This window comes from Primulina huaijiensis, chromosome 7 (genome assembly GCF_012295235.1).
Source record: "Primulina huaijiensis isolate GDHJ02 chromosome 7, ASM1229523v2, whole genome shotgun sequence".
Lineage (NCBI taxonomy): Eukaryota > Viridiplantae > Streptophyta > Magnoliopsida > Lamiales > Gesneriaceae > Primulina > Primulina huaijiensis.
Genome location: NC_133312.1, coordinates 1,522,079 through 1,535,964, shown reverse-complemented (window position 1 = coordinate 1,535,964; position 13,886 = coordinate 1,522,079). Strand labels below are relative to the sequence as shown.

Here is a 13,886-nt window from a genome sequence, read left to right as displayed (position 1 = left end):
ATACATACATATATATATATATACATATATATATATATATATAAAATCAAAAAATAAAATTTTAAATATAACAAATACTTTTTAAAATAAAAAAATCCATTTTTTTAAAAAAATAAATGTATGAACCATTATTCTAGTTGATTTTGACATATCCAACCAGTTCTTGATCGATTTTGACTAATCAAATTGTTTTTAAGCATTTTTCGGATCGGACTCGTGACCAGTTCCTAGTTGAACCTGTCAGTCAGGTCCAATTTTGAAAATACTGGTCATGATACGTTATTTTCTTGAGCCATCAAAGAGCTCGACGAGGAATTCAGCAAATAAAGGTTTTTCGATTTTTTTAATTAGTTATTTCAAATTATAATTTAATCTCTCGTTAGTTTCTAATCTTTACAATTATTATATGACCTCATTTAAATATAATAATTTCAGATTATAATATGACCCTTCATATTTTTTTCGATTATGGTATTACCCCGATATGAATATAAAAAAATTGAATTAATTATATACACGCATTGCGTGTGCCAATACACCAGTATATAATATGTTTGACGCATGTTGTCAGGTGCAATGCAATTACTTCATAGTATCTGTAAATACGTTAATTAAGCATCCACGGCTTCTCCGAGATAGTGGAATAGGTGAATGATATGTCAAATGATCATGAGTTTGATCCTTCTACTAACGTCAAGTTTGTTGCATATGGCTTTGTCTAAATCGATTTATCCGACTGATGTGGTTTGCATGCTATTGTGTTAAGCCTATTAATTTACACAATTACATTAAAAGTTAGCAAATGCGAGTTCCATTAAAAAAAACACTAGTTAAAATATTACATTTTCATTATCAAATTAATGTGTTATTGTTTAATCTCTCACTCTCTACAAAAATTTTGGTCATATATTTCAATAATTTGAAGTTTGGGGGGAGGTTTTTTTTTATTTATTTATTTTCTGAGTCGCTCAATAAAAAATTATAATTATACCTTTTTAAAAATCAAAATAGGACAGGTTAGTTTATTTTTTACTTTTTTGTCATGCAATATTCAGCAAATTCTATTATTAGTTTTTACATTGTTGTAAAAATCTACATTATAACCGTCTCAAAACACAATATACTTACTTGTGCAAGAACTAGTTTTTCTTTCACATGATATTAGTTTCGAGTTATTTGAAATTCAAGATTTTTAATTTTATTTTAATTGTTACATAAATTAATACTTAAATTCATTTTTTTATTTACATTATTATTATACATATAACAATGAATTTCAAATTACTCAAATATTTTTTGTTTGCTTATTTACACTATAATTATACATATAAGAATGAATTTCAAATTATTCAAATATTATAAATACTTGGAATTCTAAATTTTATCAATGAATTTCAAATCATTTCAGCTAAAGAAAACATTAATAAATTCTCTTATGCGCTTTTTAATATTTAAAATTAAAATAAATTAATTAGATTATATATATGTATTTTTATCAAGCATAAAACTTAAAAACATAAGTATGGGTGATTATATAAAGATTTACTAGTGCATCGACACATGCGTTGCGTGTTTGTACAATTTTTTATGGAAAAAACTTGTGTGAAACGGTCTCACAAATCGTATTTTGTGAGACATATATCTTATTTGGGTCATCCATAAAAAAATATTACTTTTTATGCTAAGAGTATTATTTTTTATTGTAAATATCGGTAGGGTTGACCCGTCTCACAGATAAAGATTCGTGAGACCGTCTCACAAGAGACATATTCATTTTTTATAATCAATTTAATTTATATTCAAATAAAACTTAAAAAAAATAAGTATGTGTGATTATATAAAGATTTACTAGTGTATCGACGCATGCGTTACGTGTTTGAACAACTTTTTTATAATCAATTTAATTTATATTCAAATAAAACTAATATCATATCGATAAAAAAAAAGTGATGAACGATTGTATATAATTTGAAATGATTATATTTAAATTAGAGTCATACAATAATTTTAAAAGTTAATGAGAAAACAAATTGTAATTTGAAAAAATAAAACAAAGGAAGAAAAAAAAAATAAAGTGGGTAAATTGTAACTCGAAATAATGAAATAACAAAAAAAAATTACGACATCATTTTTTTAAATCTCTTGTAGATTTCTGAATCAATAGTTATAGAATTGTTTCTAAAATTTATGATTTCAAAAATGAAATAAAAAATAATAAAGGCAAAAACTTGTGTGAGACAGTCTCACGGGTCGTACTTGTGAGACGGATCTCTTAGTTGGGTCATCCATGAAAAAGTATTACATTTTATGCTAAGAATATTACTTTTTATTGTGAATATGGGTGGGATTGACCCGTCTCACAGATTAAGATCCGTGAGACGGTCCACATGAGACCTACTCAAAAATAAAAGAAACTAAAGACTGAGAGACCTGTCGACAGAGCGTTTCGACACGCGCCGCCCCTGTTGGTAGCGTAGTCATTTTATTTTACATACGCCATGCTTACGCATATCAACTGTAAACGTGGCACTCTACTACCGGTCCAACCTCAATTGCATCCCAGCCGTCACTCATGGTTTAAATCGTCTACGATCGGCTCTCATGGTACCATCACCGCCCTGCTTCATAGTTTGTACCTGTTTGGAAGGATACATACATATATAAATAAGTAATGGTACGTCATTCGTTGTGTATATAAAAATATTTATCAACCAATTTTTATTTAAAAAAGAGATTAAATGTTATCATACAAAATGTGACGTATAAATGATTCGGCTTTTTTCTCAATTTAATTAGAATCTAAAGCTAGATTCACATGTTTTAAAAAGATTATAATATTTTGATATGGACAATCTTAAGGGGTGTATTTAATGAAAGGGATTTATTGATTTTTAATGGTTTTTGTAAATTTTAAAAGTCTAAATGTATTCAATTAAGACTTTTACATACTCTATAAAAGTCTAGTGGTATTCAAAATACACTTTTATAGAGTTTTAAAAAGTCAAATGTAACATTGACTTTTAAAAACTCTATAGAAGTCTATGTGTAATCAAATTTTCAATAGATTTTTAATAACTTCATGGAATTCATTAACATACAAATATTAAAACATAAGGTACAACTATAAATTATCAAAAATTGTATTTGGTTCAACTCAAAGATTTGGATGAATTTTTAAAACTTCTAACTCATACACAAGCTATTTATTTCACTATTTTTCGCTTCACATCATCCATCTTCTTATCTTCTGTAATGCCCGAGATTTTATATCATGATTAAGCTGAGATTATTGATTATGATTTGATAAGATAATAAACGGATCACTCCGAGATCAGATTTGGGCAAAACATATGAAGTGTATAAATTTTGGACAGAAAGAGTGGCACCCGAGCGGTAGAAAATAACCGCCCGAGCGCCAGTGTTCAATAGGATTATGTTTTGGGCGGAAGGTGCGGCGCCCGAGCGGTAGTTTGTGACCACCCGAGCGCCAGTGCATCCCAAGCCGAGTAACCGGACAGAGTGTTCGGCGCCCGAGCGGTAATTGTTAACCGCCCGAGCGCCGCTTGGAAATTGTGAAGAATAAGACACGTATCTTNTCAGAATCGAATATGAGTCATATATGGTGTTTCTGATATAGTAGACATCGTATAATTGAAGTCAGATCGAAGAACGGACTGTGTATGTAATTATTATGATTTTCAGAACTGATATGATCGAGATTGTACAGATTTGAGATTATTGTCTGTTATCGTTGAGATTATGAGTTATACCGATATCGATTATGAGTTCTGGTATTATATCTGTGATGTTGAGATTGACGGGGTCATTGAGATTGTATTATTATGCCGTCGAAACATCAGTAGATCGATATTGATCAGATTCAGTATTGATTGAAATTGTATTGTTGTATCGTGACATTGATAAGATTGTGTTTTGATTTGAGTATTGATCAGAACAGGTATTGAATAGAGTTATATATTGATATTGTGCCTGTTCGATATTGTCATTGCCAGATTGGGTATGGACAGAGTTGAATTCGAGACTTCGACTTCGTCAAACGGAGAAGAGAAAGGTATAAATTAATGTTGATTCGGGATTGCACAACTCGAGCTAAATTTGACTTGAGTTTCCCTAAATCACATACTTTATTTTATTGCATTGATATTTGCAATTTATGAATTGATATGCTTGCTATATTGATTTTAGACGAGTAGTAGATGAGTCATCTTGTGACATAAGTGCCTGATAGTGATAGAATCGTCACTGGCACATTGCACATTCTCACAGGATAGGAATATGGCGGAAGTGCCATAGTCTTTGACGGATAGGTCAGGACATCGGACGTTTGGTCATATCGAAGTGGATAGAATTGGAGTTGCTTCTATTACTGATGTTCGATATGGAAAAGGCCAAAGTCTGTGAATAAGAACGTACCACCATCCCGATCGGGAGTGTAGGTGCGTGTATGTTCTTATTCTGATCGGGATCCTTAGATTAGGACTGAGTCGAGTCTGAGTCTGAGAATCACGGAGAGTGATTCATTGCTTGATATTGAATTATGTTCCTGATTATGGTACATCTTTAGAATATGATTTATTATTGATATTGATTCATGTTCCGGATTTCGATACATGCGATGATTATTTGATTCATGTTTCTGATTTTGATACATGTTATGAATGCCTGTTATATGCTTTTATATTGTCTGTATGATTGCATGTATGCATGGTTTATACTGGGAATGTAATTCTCACCGGAGTTATCCGGCTGTTGTCTTGTTTGTATGTGTGCATGACAACAGGTGGGACATGATCGGGATCAAGAAGAGAACGAGTCAGGACTAGTTAGCGTGGAGATCCGGGCTCAGAAGTAGATTAGGATTCAGCACTGATATGTCGTTGAACATAGTAAATGTATTTAGTACAGGACTTGTACTTTTAGATTTATATGTACATTACGTTTCCGCATTGCATTTTAAAAAAAAATTTATGTCCCACATTACTTAATTGTGTATTTAATATTAATAACGATTAAGGAAATGAATTAGCGTCCGGGTCCCCATATCTTCTCTCCTTTCATCTATCTCTTTATCACTCTTTCAAATTTTCGAAGTGTATCTATATATATATTTTCATCTTTTCTTTTCAAAATTTTCATTTTTTGCTGATTGTTCATTTAATAATTTTTTATTTTAATATTATAAGAATTTTTGAATTGTAGAATTGATTTTTTGATTTTTAATTTATTATTTATACAAATTAATGTAATATTCAACAATAATAAAAGATGATCCAAAAAATGTTGCTTAATTCTTAATAATTGAATAGCCTAGCAAAAATCATGATTTTTAAAATTCTTTTTAGCATTTTCAATTAATATGTAAGTTATGATATTTTTATACAAAATTATATACACATAATACTAAATAATATTCTTTTCACATGTATATTATCAATTAAAAAAAAGGTTACAGATTAATCAATTGATGTATTTTAAAAAATTTACAAACATTCATACAAATCCACATATATACATATGTAAGGATTAAATGATTTAATTTTTAAATAATTAAATTTATTTATTAATATAAATATCGAAAAACTATTTCAAACTGAATATGTTATATTTGTTAATTAATTATTGGTTCAAAGAAATTAATAAAAAATAATATGTTATAATTAAGCACAAAATTTATAAAAAAAATTCACAAAAGTCTATAAAAATCTTGCAAAAAAGTCTACATAAATCAACATAAATCTGTTTATAAATCTGTGGCATTCTGTAAAAGTCAATAAAAACATATCAAATCCATAAAAGTCTATCATTTGAAAAAGTCATTAAAAATCATCAAAACTCTAAATTGAATACACCCGACTTAACTTCAATATTTTTGTCTATTTCATTTTTATTTTTAAACACAACTAATTTTGATTTTTTTTTTCGTTTTTTCATAATATATAAGTTATACTTACGTAAAAGAATATTATCTTTCGAAAACACTCCATAAATCTACGTGAGTCGTGACAACATTAAAATATGTCTCAACACCCAAATTTCATAGTATATTTATCATCAATTGACAGAATAATAAATTCTGAATTAGAATACTATAATTATCAATGGGCTTGGGTACAACTTTTTATTGCTGCGGTAGTAGATTACGTAAGTATACTTATCCAGCACGCAGCCATCTGGGTATAAATACCCGAGTGCCGACCAATCTATACGGTGGGAAAGCGCGTCGTTAGAGAGAGTGAAGGGGAAGAGGAGACTTGGTGTTCCACAGGTAAACCGGGAGCCAATATCAAACTTGTGATTGTGCCAAAGAAAGATGTTTTTGGCTGTACACCAAATAATTTAGTTGCATGATATACACGAGTCAAGTGGAAACGATTTTTTTGTGTGGATTACTGTGATAACCGAGTTCTGGATCAAGAGTGTTGAATTCCTGTATGATGATGTTCTAGTTTCTCGGGTTTTAATTGTGGAGTAAGTGTCTGAATTGTGGGTTTCTACGTTGTAGCTGTTTTGTGGACTTGTTGTTTGTTCTGAAGGAAGTTTTTGGAGGAGTTGACTTCCATGTTCGCGGGGTTTCTGGAATAATTGGGGTTTTATGGGAAAGATCTTTGAGTGTCTTACGGGTTTGCTTCGTATTCTCGTGCTTTGCGAATTCTGATTCGTTGATGTTTTGAATTTTTAGGGCTTTGTCACCGGATAGAGATATATTTAATTTCTCATTCTGTTATTAATTTCAATTTTATTCTCTGTGATTAAAGTGCTTGAGTTGTATTGAATTCATTTTCTTGGGGGGTTTTTCTCGAATAATTTGGGTTTTCTTGGAAGGAACTTGAATTTTTTTGCTGCTCTGCTTCGGATTCTTATGCTTTCTGGAAAAAACTTTTGGTTTTCCGTCTAGATATGTTAAGGTGTTCTCTTATTTACGCCAAGATTGTACTAATTATTCGAGTCAAACATATGGTCCAAATTGGGTGAAAATATGTAATTCGTTGACTTTTTTATCACCTTTATCTAATACTGTGATGTCCTTCAGATCACTTTGATTTGAAAGTAGTCAACCTAGAGATAGATTTCTTTATTTTCCTTAAGCTAATGATGGGCGTAATTAGTATTCTGTTTTGACAATTGTCAATCACAGGTTTGCAACGTTAGCTTTACCTACTATATCAGGCCATTTCTATTATAGTTGGGATGAGTTAAATTTTTTCTGGATTATTCGATTTTCCGTCAACCGCTTTATTTATTTGGTTTATATTGCGAAACATCTGTTAATGGAAACTTGTTTTGCTTGCAGTCATTTGTTGCTGATCTGATCATGTATGTTTCCCCTCTCAGTCTTCTGTGATTCTGATGAACTTAAAGAGTGTGTTCACCACTGATGGTTTTGATCCAGTATCGTTATACGTATCATAAATTCAGATCAAATGCCATCATTAAGAATGAAAACCAAGTCAACCACTGGCTGTGTAACAGAAAAAAATTGTCTCCATGTCTGTCGGAAGTCATGTGTGATATCCAAGAATCCTCTCTCTCCTGCCAGAATTTATCAAAATGTAGAAGAAGTTGGAACTTGTATTCAGAATAGTTTTCATGGTGAGCATGAGCCTATCCTGAATTTTGCTAGCTCTTTTTCAGGTGGGATTTGTTTCCAACTAATCTTGTATCAGTGTTTGCCATGAAATAATCATGTGGTGACTATGAATGATATACAAAATGGACCTATCTAAAATCAGTTAACAGAAAAACAGAAAGGAGAAAGAAAAAGTTGACAAATGTTTCCCCAATTGAGACCACACCCACTCTGGTGCCTCATATAACCCACGGCTGGATGTCTCTATGTGGTATCACCTGTCTAAGATTTATGGGGCACCGATGTTGTGGAGATTGAAAGGTTGATTTACGAAACACAATGTTATTTTACTTCCCTTGGCTGTTCTTCCATTTCTTGTTTGTACTCTGCAATTGTAGACTGTGAACCTCCTTTAAGATTCTATCTCGTGCTGATATTTCTACTGTTAATTCATTATATACTTAGATTATTAAGTAGCCAAGTGTATATTCATATGGCTTGATGCATATCGGTATATAATGCAGCTTCATTTTATGATAAAGTATATGCTCTGGAAACTGCAGGGACTGAGACCAACCATGACGAATTTTTTGATGTAGAACATTTTTTGCAGAAGCAGCAATTCAATAAACCTGATTCTTCAGCTGCAGATAATTTGGTAAACACATTCTTTGTTCTATAATTCAGCATTAATAATGCCATTTGTTACTATACATTTTACTGTTTTTATTAGTCTAGTGTTTTGATACAAGCTTCTGAGAAGTCCTCCCGGAGCCTTATTCATGAAAATCGCATAAAAGAATTTGCTAATATACTAGTCTCACACTTAATTGTGTTGTATGAAACACATGCAGGATACTAAACCATCCCCCTGCTCATCAAATGTGGATACAATTTTTTCCTCCATCCTAGAGTCTCTAGAATTCCGAAATAATGAAGGTATATACTGCAGTTTTTATATCGATACTTACAATTGAGGGAGCATGCACGCCATAAAGTTTATCGATATCATATCTTACTCATCTCACTGCTCTGCAGGAATTGATCATCTTTATGTGCTACAGTTAGATATCAAAGAAAGTGGTGATGCTAGCAGCAGAAACCAATGTGAATCTCAAGCATGCGATGCTTCAGATTTATACGACTCTGAGATTATTTTTCCTGGTCCATATGTTGAAAGCAATTCAATATATGATGATAAAACAGAAAATATGTCCTGGCTTGATTACAAACGCAAAGAGTCTAGTCTACTTTCTGATGTGGCTGAAGAGTACAGGATATTACCTTTTTTAGAAGATACTTTTGATGTTGGACAGGACCATGATAGCAGAGCATCCGGAGAAGCCATCTTAGATGCAGGAAATTCAAATTTATGCGATGCTATCCATCAATTAAGACCTTGTGATCTGGAGGCTGACATAAATAAATGTCATGACCCAGATTATGAGTGCTTTGATCCACAGATCTATATCAGAAATATACCAGGCCAGCCAGACGTGTCTTTATGTTATTCATCTGATACGAAGGAAACTCCGCGGATCACCTTAGTACTTGACTTGGATGGTAATTGCATTGTCTTAATACTTGTAAGCATTTTATGTAACTTTATATGAGTTTTACACTTCTGAAAATTTCATGCATTTTGTGCCAACCTTGATTGGGTACATCGATAGTTAGATGTGAATAAGCGAAGTGCACTTTCACGCTTTAAGCTCTAGACTCTAGAGAATGTTTCGATCTTAAGAAATCGTGCAATTTTTTAATTCTGTGTTTTTGTGCTTTATTGAGTGGTCTAAAAGTTGGCGACACAAATATTTGCTCTAGTCACTTCCAGGAGGAAAAAATTAATTTAAGAAACTTTCCTTGGCTGTGTACAGAAACGCTTGTGCATTCTACATTGGATTATTGTGAGGATGCGGACTTCACATTTCCGGTTATCTTCAACATGAAAGAGCATACTGTGTATGTGAAAAAAAGGCCTCACCTCAATGTTTTTCTGAAAAGAGTGGGAGAGTTGTTTGATATCATGGTGTTCACGGCTAGCCAAAGCATCTATGCCAAACAACTTCTAGATATCCTGGATCCAGAAGGAAAGCTTCTATCAAAACGGGCATATCGGGAATCATGCATCATTTTAGAGGGAAATTATGTGAAAGACCTAACTGTTTTAGGTGTTGATCTTGCAAAGGTTGCCATAATTGATAACTCCCCACAGGTCGAAACTATATTCCTAGTGCTTCATTAAATTCTCGGCATTGTTCGATTTCTTTGATTCAGTTCTTACCTTGAAATTTTGATTAAAAAGTAATTTTTTTAATACAAAATTTCAACTTGTTGCCAGTGATCTTACCCATATTTAGCACCTAACTGGTTAATCAATACTCCTTTGCATTAATTATCTTGTAAGGACACTGGGTGCTCCATTTAGGTAAGGTTGTGCGCTCCTTCTAGTTAGTATCAAGGGTATCCTGAGTACAGCGTCCGACATCCTCCTAGATGATTAATATAAATATAAGTTAATTCACTAATTTAGCATGCTAGATTAGTTAACAGTAGTAAACATACTTTGGGTGAGAATAAACCGGCAATAAATTGATTCAAATAAAAGTTCTATTAACCAACAGAAACAGTCCATAATTGAAAGTACGAGCTGATTCAATTTCTACGCCAAGCCTAAACCAACAAATGATCTGATCTTAAGCATCCTCACCCCCCTCACCTTCTTCTCCCTCTTCCGTGCCTGTTTCCCCTAGAAGTCACTTTACTGGGTTAGCTGAGGTTTAAATCTTTAATAAGTTACAAATTCCTATTTGTGGCAGTGAAGACAATCCTAATTTATTTTTAACTGAATGAGATTGCTCTGCTACACTTATATTTTTTGTATCGTACAAGTATTAATTTTTATGCCTGCATCACCTACACTTTGGATGGTTTAAAACAGCTGGCTGCATCCTCCTTAGATGTTAGATCCTAAATATGTCATAAGTATATCCTTGGCACTGAACATTATGCTTGTGATGGTTTTCAGGTTTTCAAGCTGCAGGTAAATAACGGCATTCCTATTAGGAGTTGGTTTGATGACCCGACAGATTGTGCCCTCATTTCACTCCTTCCATTTTTAGAGACTTTGGTTGATGCGGATGATGTACGGCCCATCATTGCTATGAAATTTGGTAACAAGGAATAAGGGCTCCTCGTCTATTCTTACTAGTTCTTTTGCTGCTCTCGATCTCTTGGTAACAAGGAATAAGGGCTCCTCGTCTATTCTTACTAGTTCTTTTGCTGCTCTCGATCTCTTCAACTTTTTAGGACGGTCTTTGTTTTTTGTTTTTGTGCTTCCTATACCTTTTTTGAGTTGATAGAATTTCTTTACTGATAAAAGACAGTCCTCCTAATTGATTCAACTCATGCACATATTTTCTTCCTACCTATCTGTAGATCTCTCTAATTCAGATAGAGGCTTGGGCTTTGTGTTGGGTTTTCCACTCATGTTATTTCGTGAGGTTGTCTCTAGCTGTTTAGGTTAGTTTATGCCAGAAGTTAGGGCCACAAGGTTCCTTTTTTTGAAACTTGTACAACTATAGACACAGTGCTTCTCAGTTCTCACAGTGTGTATGAATTGATTTCTAAATTATGTTTCTTAAGTGAAATATTGCAAAACTTGCATGCAACAAAATGTATGACTTCCCGCCTGAGTAATGTAAAGTGTCAAGCATTAACCATGTATGCAGAAGCTATTCAAGGATGGACAAAGGCAAAATGGCAATGCTTTATATCCAGCGGTCGATGCATAATGGAATCTGGACAGTGAGATTGTTATCTGGCTTAGTTAAATTATTCCGTTCAATAAACACCCGATACGGTGTGAAGTAAACCTACGGTTGCTGTCCTCATGTTTGTTGGAAATTACTCCTGTCTTTACTTAGTGGCATGATTTGAACTTGTGGGACATAGTCGATAACACTCTCCGTCAAAAAATTGTTAACTTAAAAGCTGCTGTTGGAAAAAAATTGCTTTCATATCGATCTCAACTAAAAATAAATATATATATAATTTTTTTATAACCATACTTGTGTTCACAAAACGAGAGTAAATAATTGAGTTTTCAAGGGAAAATATGAGGATGGTTATACCCTTTTTAATCTCCATCTTTTAATCATGTTTTAAGTTGACCAGTAAAATGAAAGGAAGTATATGATGTAACTGTTTATAAAGTTTGCATGAGGGAGTAATAATGGTTCTGTATTCTCTCTCTCTCTATTCCTTCTTTCCACCATGGAAAGCTACTTTTAAGTGTCTCAGTACATAGCATTCAGAAGTTAACATTGTGCGAGATATCTTATGATAATGCTATATCAATTGTATCTGTTCCCCCCCTCGTCTTCTACTTTATTTTTGCAGCCATATGTTGTAGTTTTTATTTGCTTTCCAAAGATTTTAATAATATTAGCCGATGAACATAGTATTTTTTCAGTTAATTGTAGTAGATAGATTTATTTCAAAATCTTTTAGTTATATTAAACATGTGTGGAGGTGGGAGGATAGACAAAGTGAAAGATTAGGGCGATGGAAAATGTTTGAGTGCCTTTCCCCACATTGTTTTTGTCATCATCTTGAGGCAGCTTAACTGAAGCTGAGGTTGTGCTTTTTGACTTAGAAAGAGGTTAGTAAAACATCTGTCCAAATTCTTTTGGGTTTAATACATTATGTGGTCAGTACATATGCACCCAGTTTCTGCCGTATAGGTTGATCACCAGATGATTTGGTGTATCTAAGCATTATATTTTACTTCCTAATGTGTGCACCAAGTTTCACGACCCAGGTTCTTTAGTTCATCAATAGATTCTTATTAAATATTTTGCTTGGCACTTATTTTCGGGTCATATAGGTATGCAAACTGTTTTATGAGATAATGAATGATTAACTATTTTGAACACCAGAATACTATCTTAGCATGTTATGCTATGCATCACAATATACGAGTAACCTACTTGTCTCTTGGCACAGTGTACTTGTTTCTTATTTTCAGAAATATACTTTTAGCATTGAGGACCTTAGTAAACTTGCTGATGTAACTTGTAAGTGAAACTGTTGATATTTAAACAGTTTGTATTTCAGATCATAGATAATGACGATATTGAAATTGGAAAACCTTGATTAAGGTTGGTTATTGTAATAGAGAATACCAGTGAAAGCTTTGGTTTTAAGGCTACCAACAGGTTTGGAAAATGTCTGGCTGAATAATATCCTGTAATCAATGTAACATATGGGTCAAGAAGCTTATTCTTACTATCCTTCTGTCTTTCACAGTTTTTGAATACCTTACTGCAGGTTGTTTGAAGAAGCTTAAGCCAGACAATACAACATTAGGCATGTTTGGTAAAGGATCTTTTATTTTCTATCAAATCTCTTAGTCTTCTTTCTGATTTTATCATTAGAGTTTCCGGTATGGATCTTTTAATCCATCAAGTTTTGTTTTGAAGTATTAGTAGAGATTCAAATCTCCTAGCACCTTATTTAGATTGGATTTTGGAATGTTGGATAACATACAGATACTAGATTTCTAACGTGAGAATACCAGACTGCTTTTTTAAGACTGAACATTTTGATGTAGTGGAATATTGTTTTGTTCCAGTCGACTAAGACTTTGATGATGACAATGGCATATCAGTTACATGTTTTGTTGGTTATCCATTATTTACGCGAATGTTTCTTTAGGATGCTTTTTCATGCAAATTTTAGTGGTTGCCCTTTATGTGAAAATTGGCTTGAGTCGCGTCGCGGTTGACTCAAACTTTTAACGAGCCAAAGTGATTTGGTGTACTTTGAATTAGCAGTCTTTGTATGGATAGTATTTATGTTGCACCTTGTTAGGGTGTTAATTTGTGTGAGTTCAGATCGTGTTGATACATGATATTATTAAAAAAAATGATCAACCGCTCAAACCCTAATCAACCAGAAAATCTGAATCCAAACCTGAACACGAACATGACTAACTATAAAAAAATATATAGTTATATATTATTTAAATTTGAAAGTATAATTGTAAAAAATAAAAAATATATTCTCAAAATTAATTAAGCACTTGTTATAAAAAAAATAAAAAATTGTATAAAATAGATATTAAATGATGAAAATATATGATATGAATGTATATAATTTTTTTTTCAAGCCTACAATTAAAATGTATGCAATATTATATAGATATTTCGTAAAAAAATAATCTAGAATAACTAAAAAGAATCTTAAACTGAACCTATATATGTTTTGTGTTTATGCTTTAACAAAATTTCCAAAA

General features: G+C 32.4%; 1 protein-coding gene across 1 annotated transcript; it reads left to right on the top strand.

The window, feature by feature from the left end:
• The first annotated feature begins 6,036 nt into the window (after nt 1–6,036).
• Nucleotides 6,037–13,278, top strand: LOC140980770 (uncharacterized). The gene is made up of 7 exons (XM_073446812.1): nt 6,037–6,060; nt 6,211–6,286; nt 8,113–8,246; nt 8,443–8,527; nt 8,627–9,151; nt 9,466–9,803; nt 10,617–13,278. The coding sequence occupies exons 1-7, from the start codon at nt 6,037–6,039 to the stop codon at nt 10,773–10,775; spliced, it is 1,341 nt and encodes a 446-aa protein (XP_073302913.1). The 3' UTR covers nt 10,776–13,278.
• The last annotated feature ends 608 nt before the right edge of the window (nt 13,279–13,886 follow it).

Excerpts from the sequence above, each read along its gene's own strand:
- LOC140980770 (XM_073446812.1), top strand. The coding sequence starts at position 6,037 with ATGTCTCAACACCCAAATTTCATA. Across the intron at positions 6,061-6,210 it reads CTCAACACCCAAATTTCATA|TGCCGACCAATCTATACGGT; the intron begins GTATATTTATCA and ends TAAATACCCGAG. Across the intron at positions 6,287-8,112 it reads GGAGACTTGGTGTTCCACAG|CTTCATTTTATGATAAAGTA; the intron begins GTAAACCGGGAG and ends TATATAATGCAG.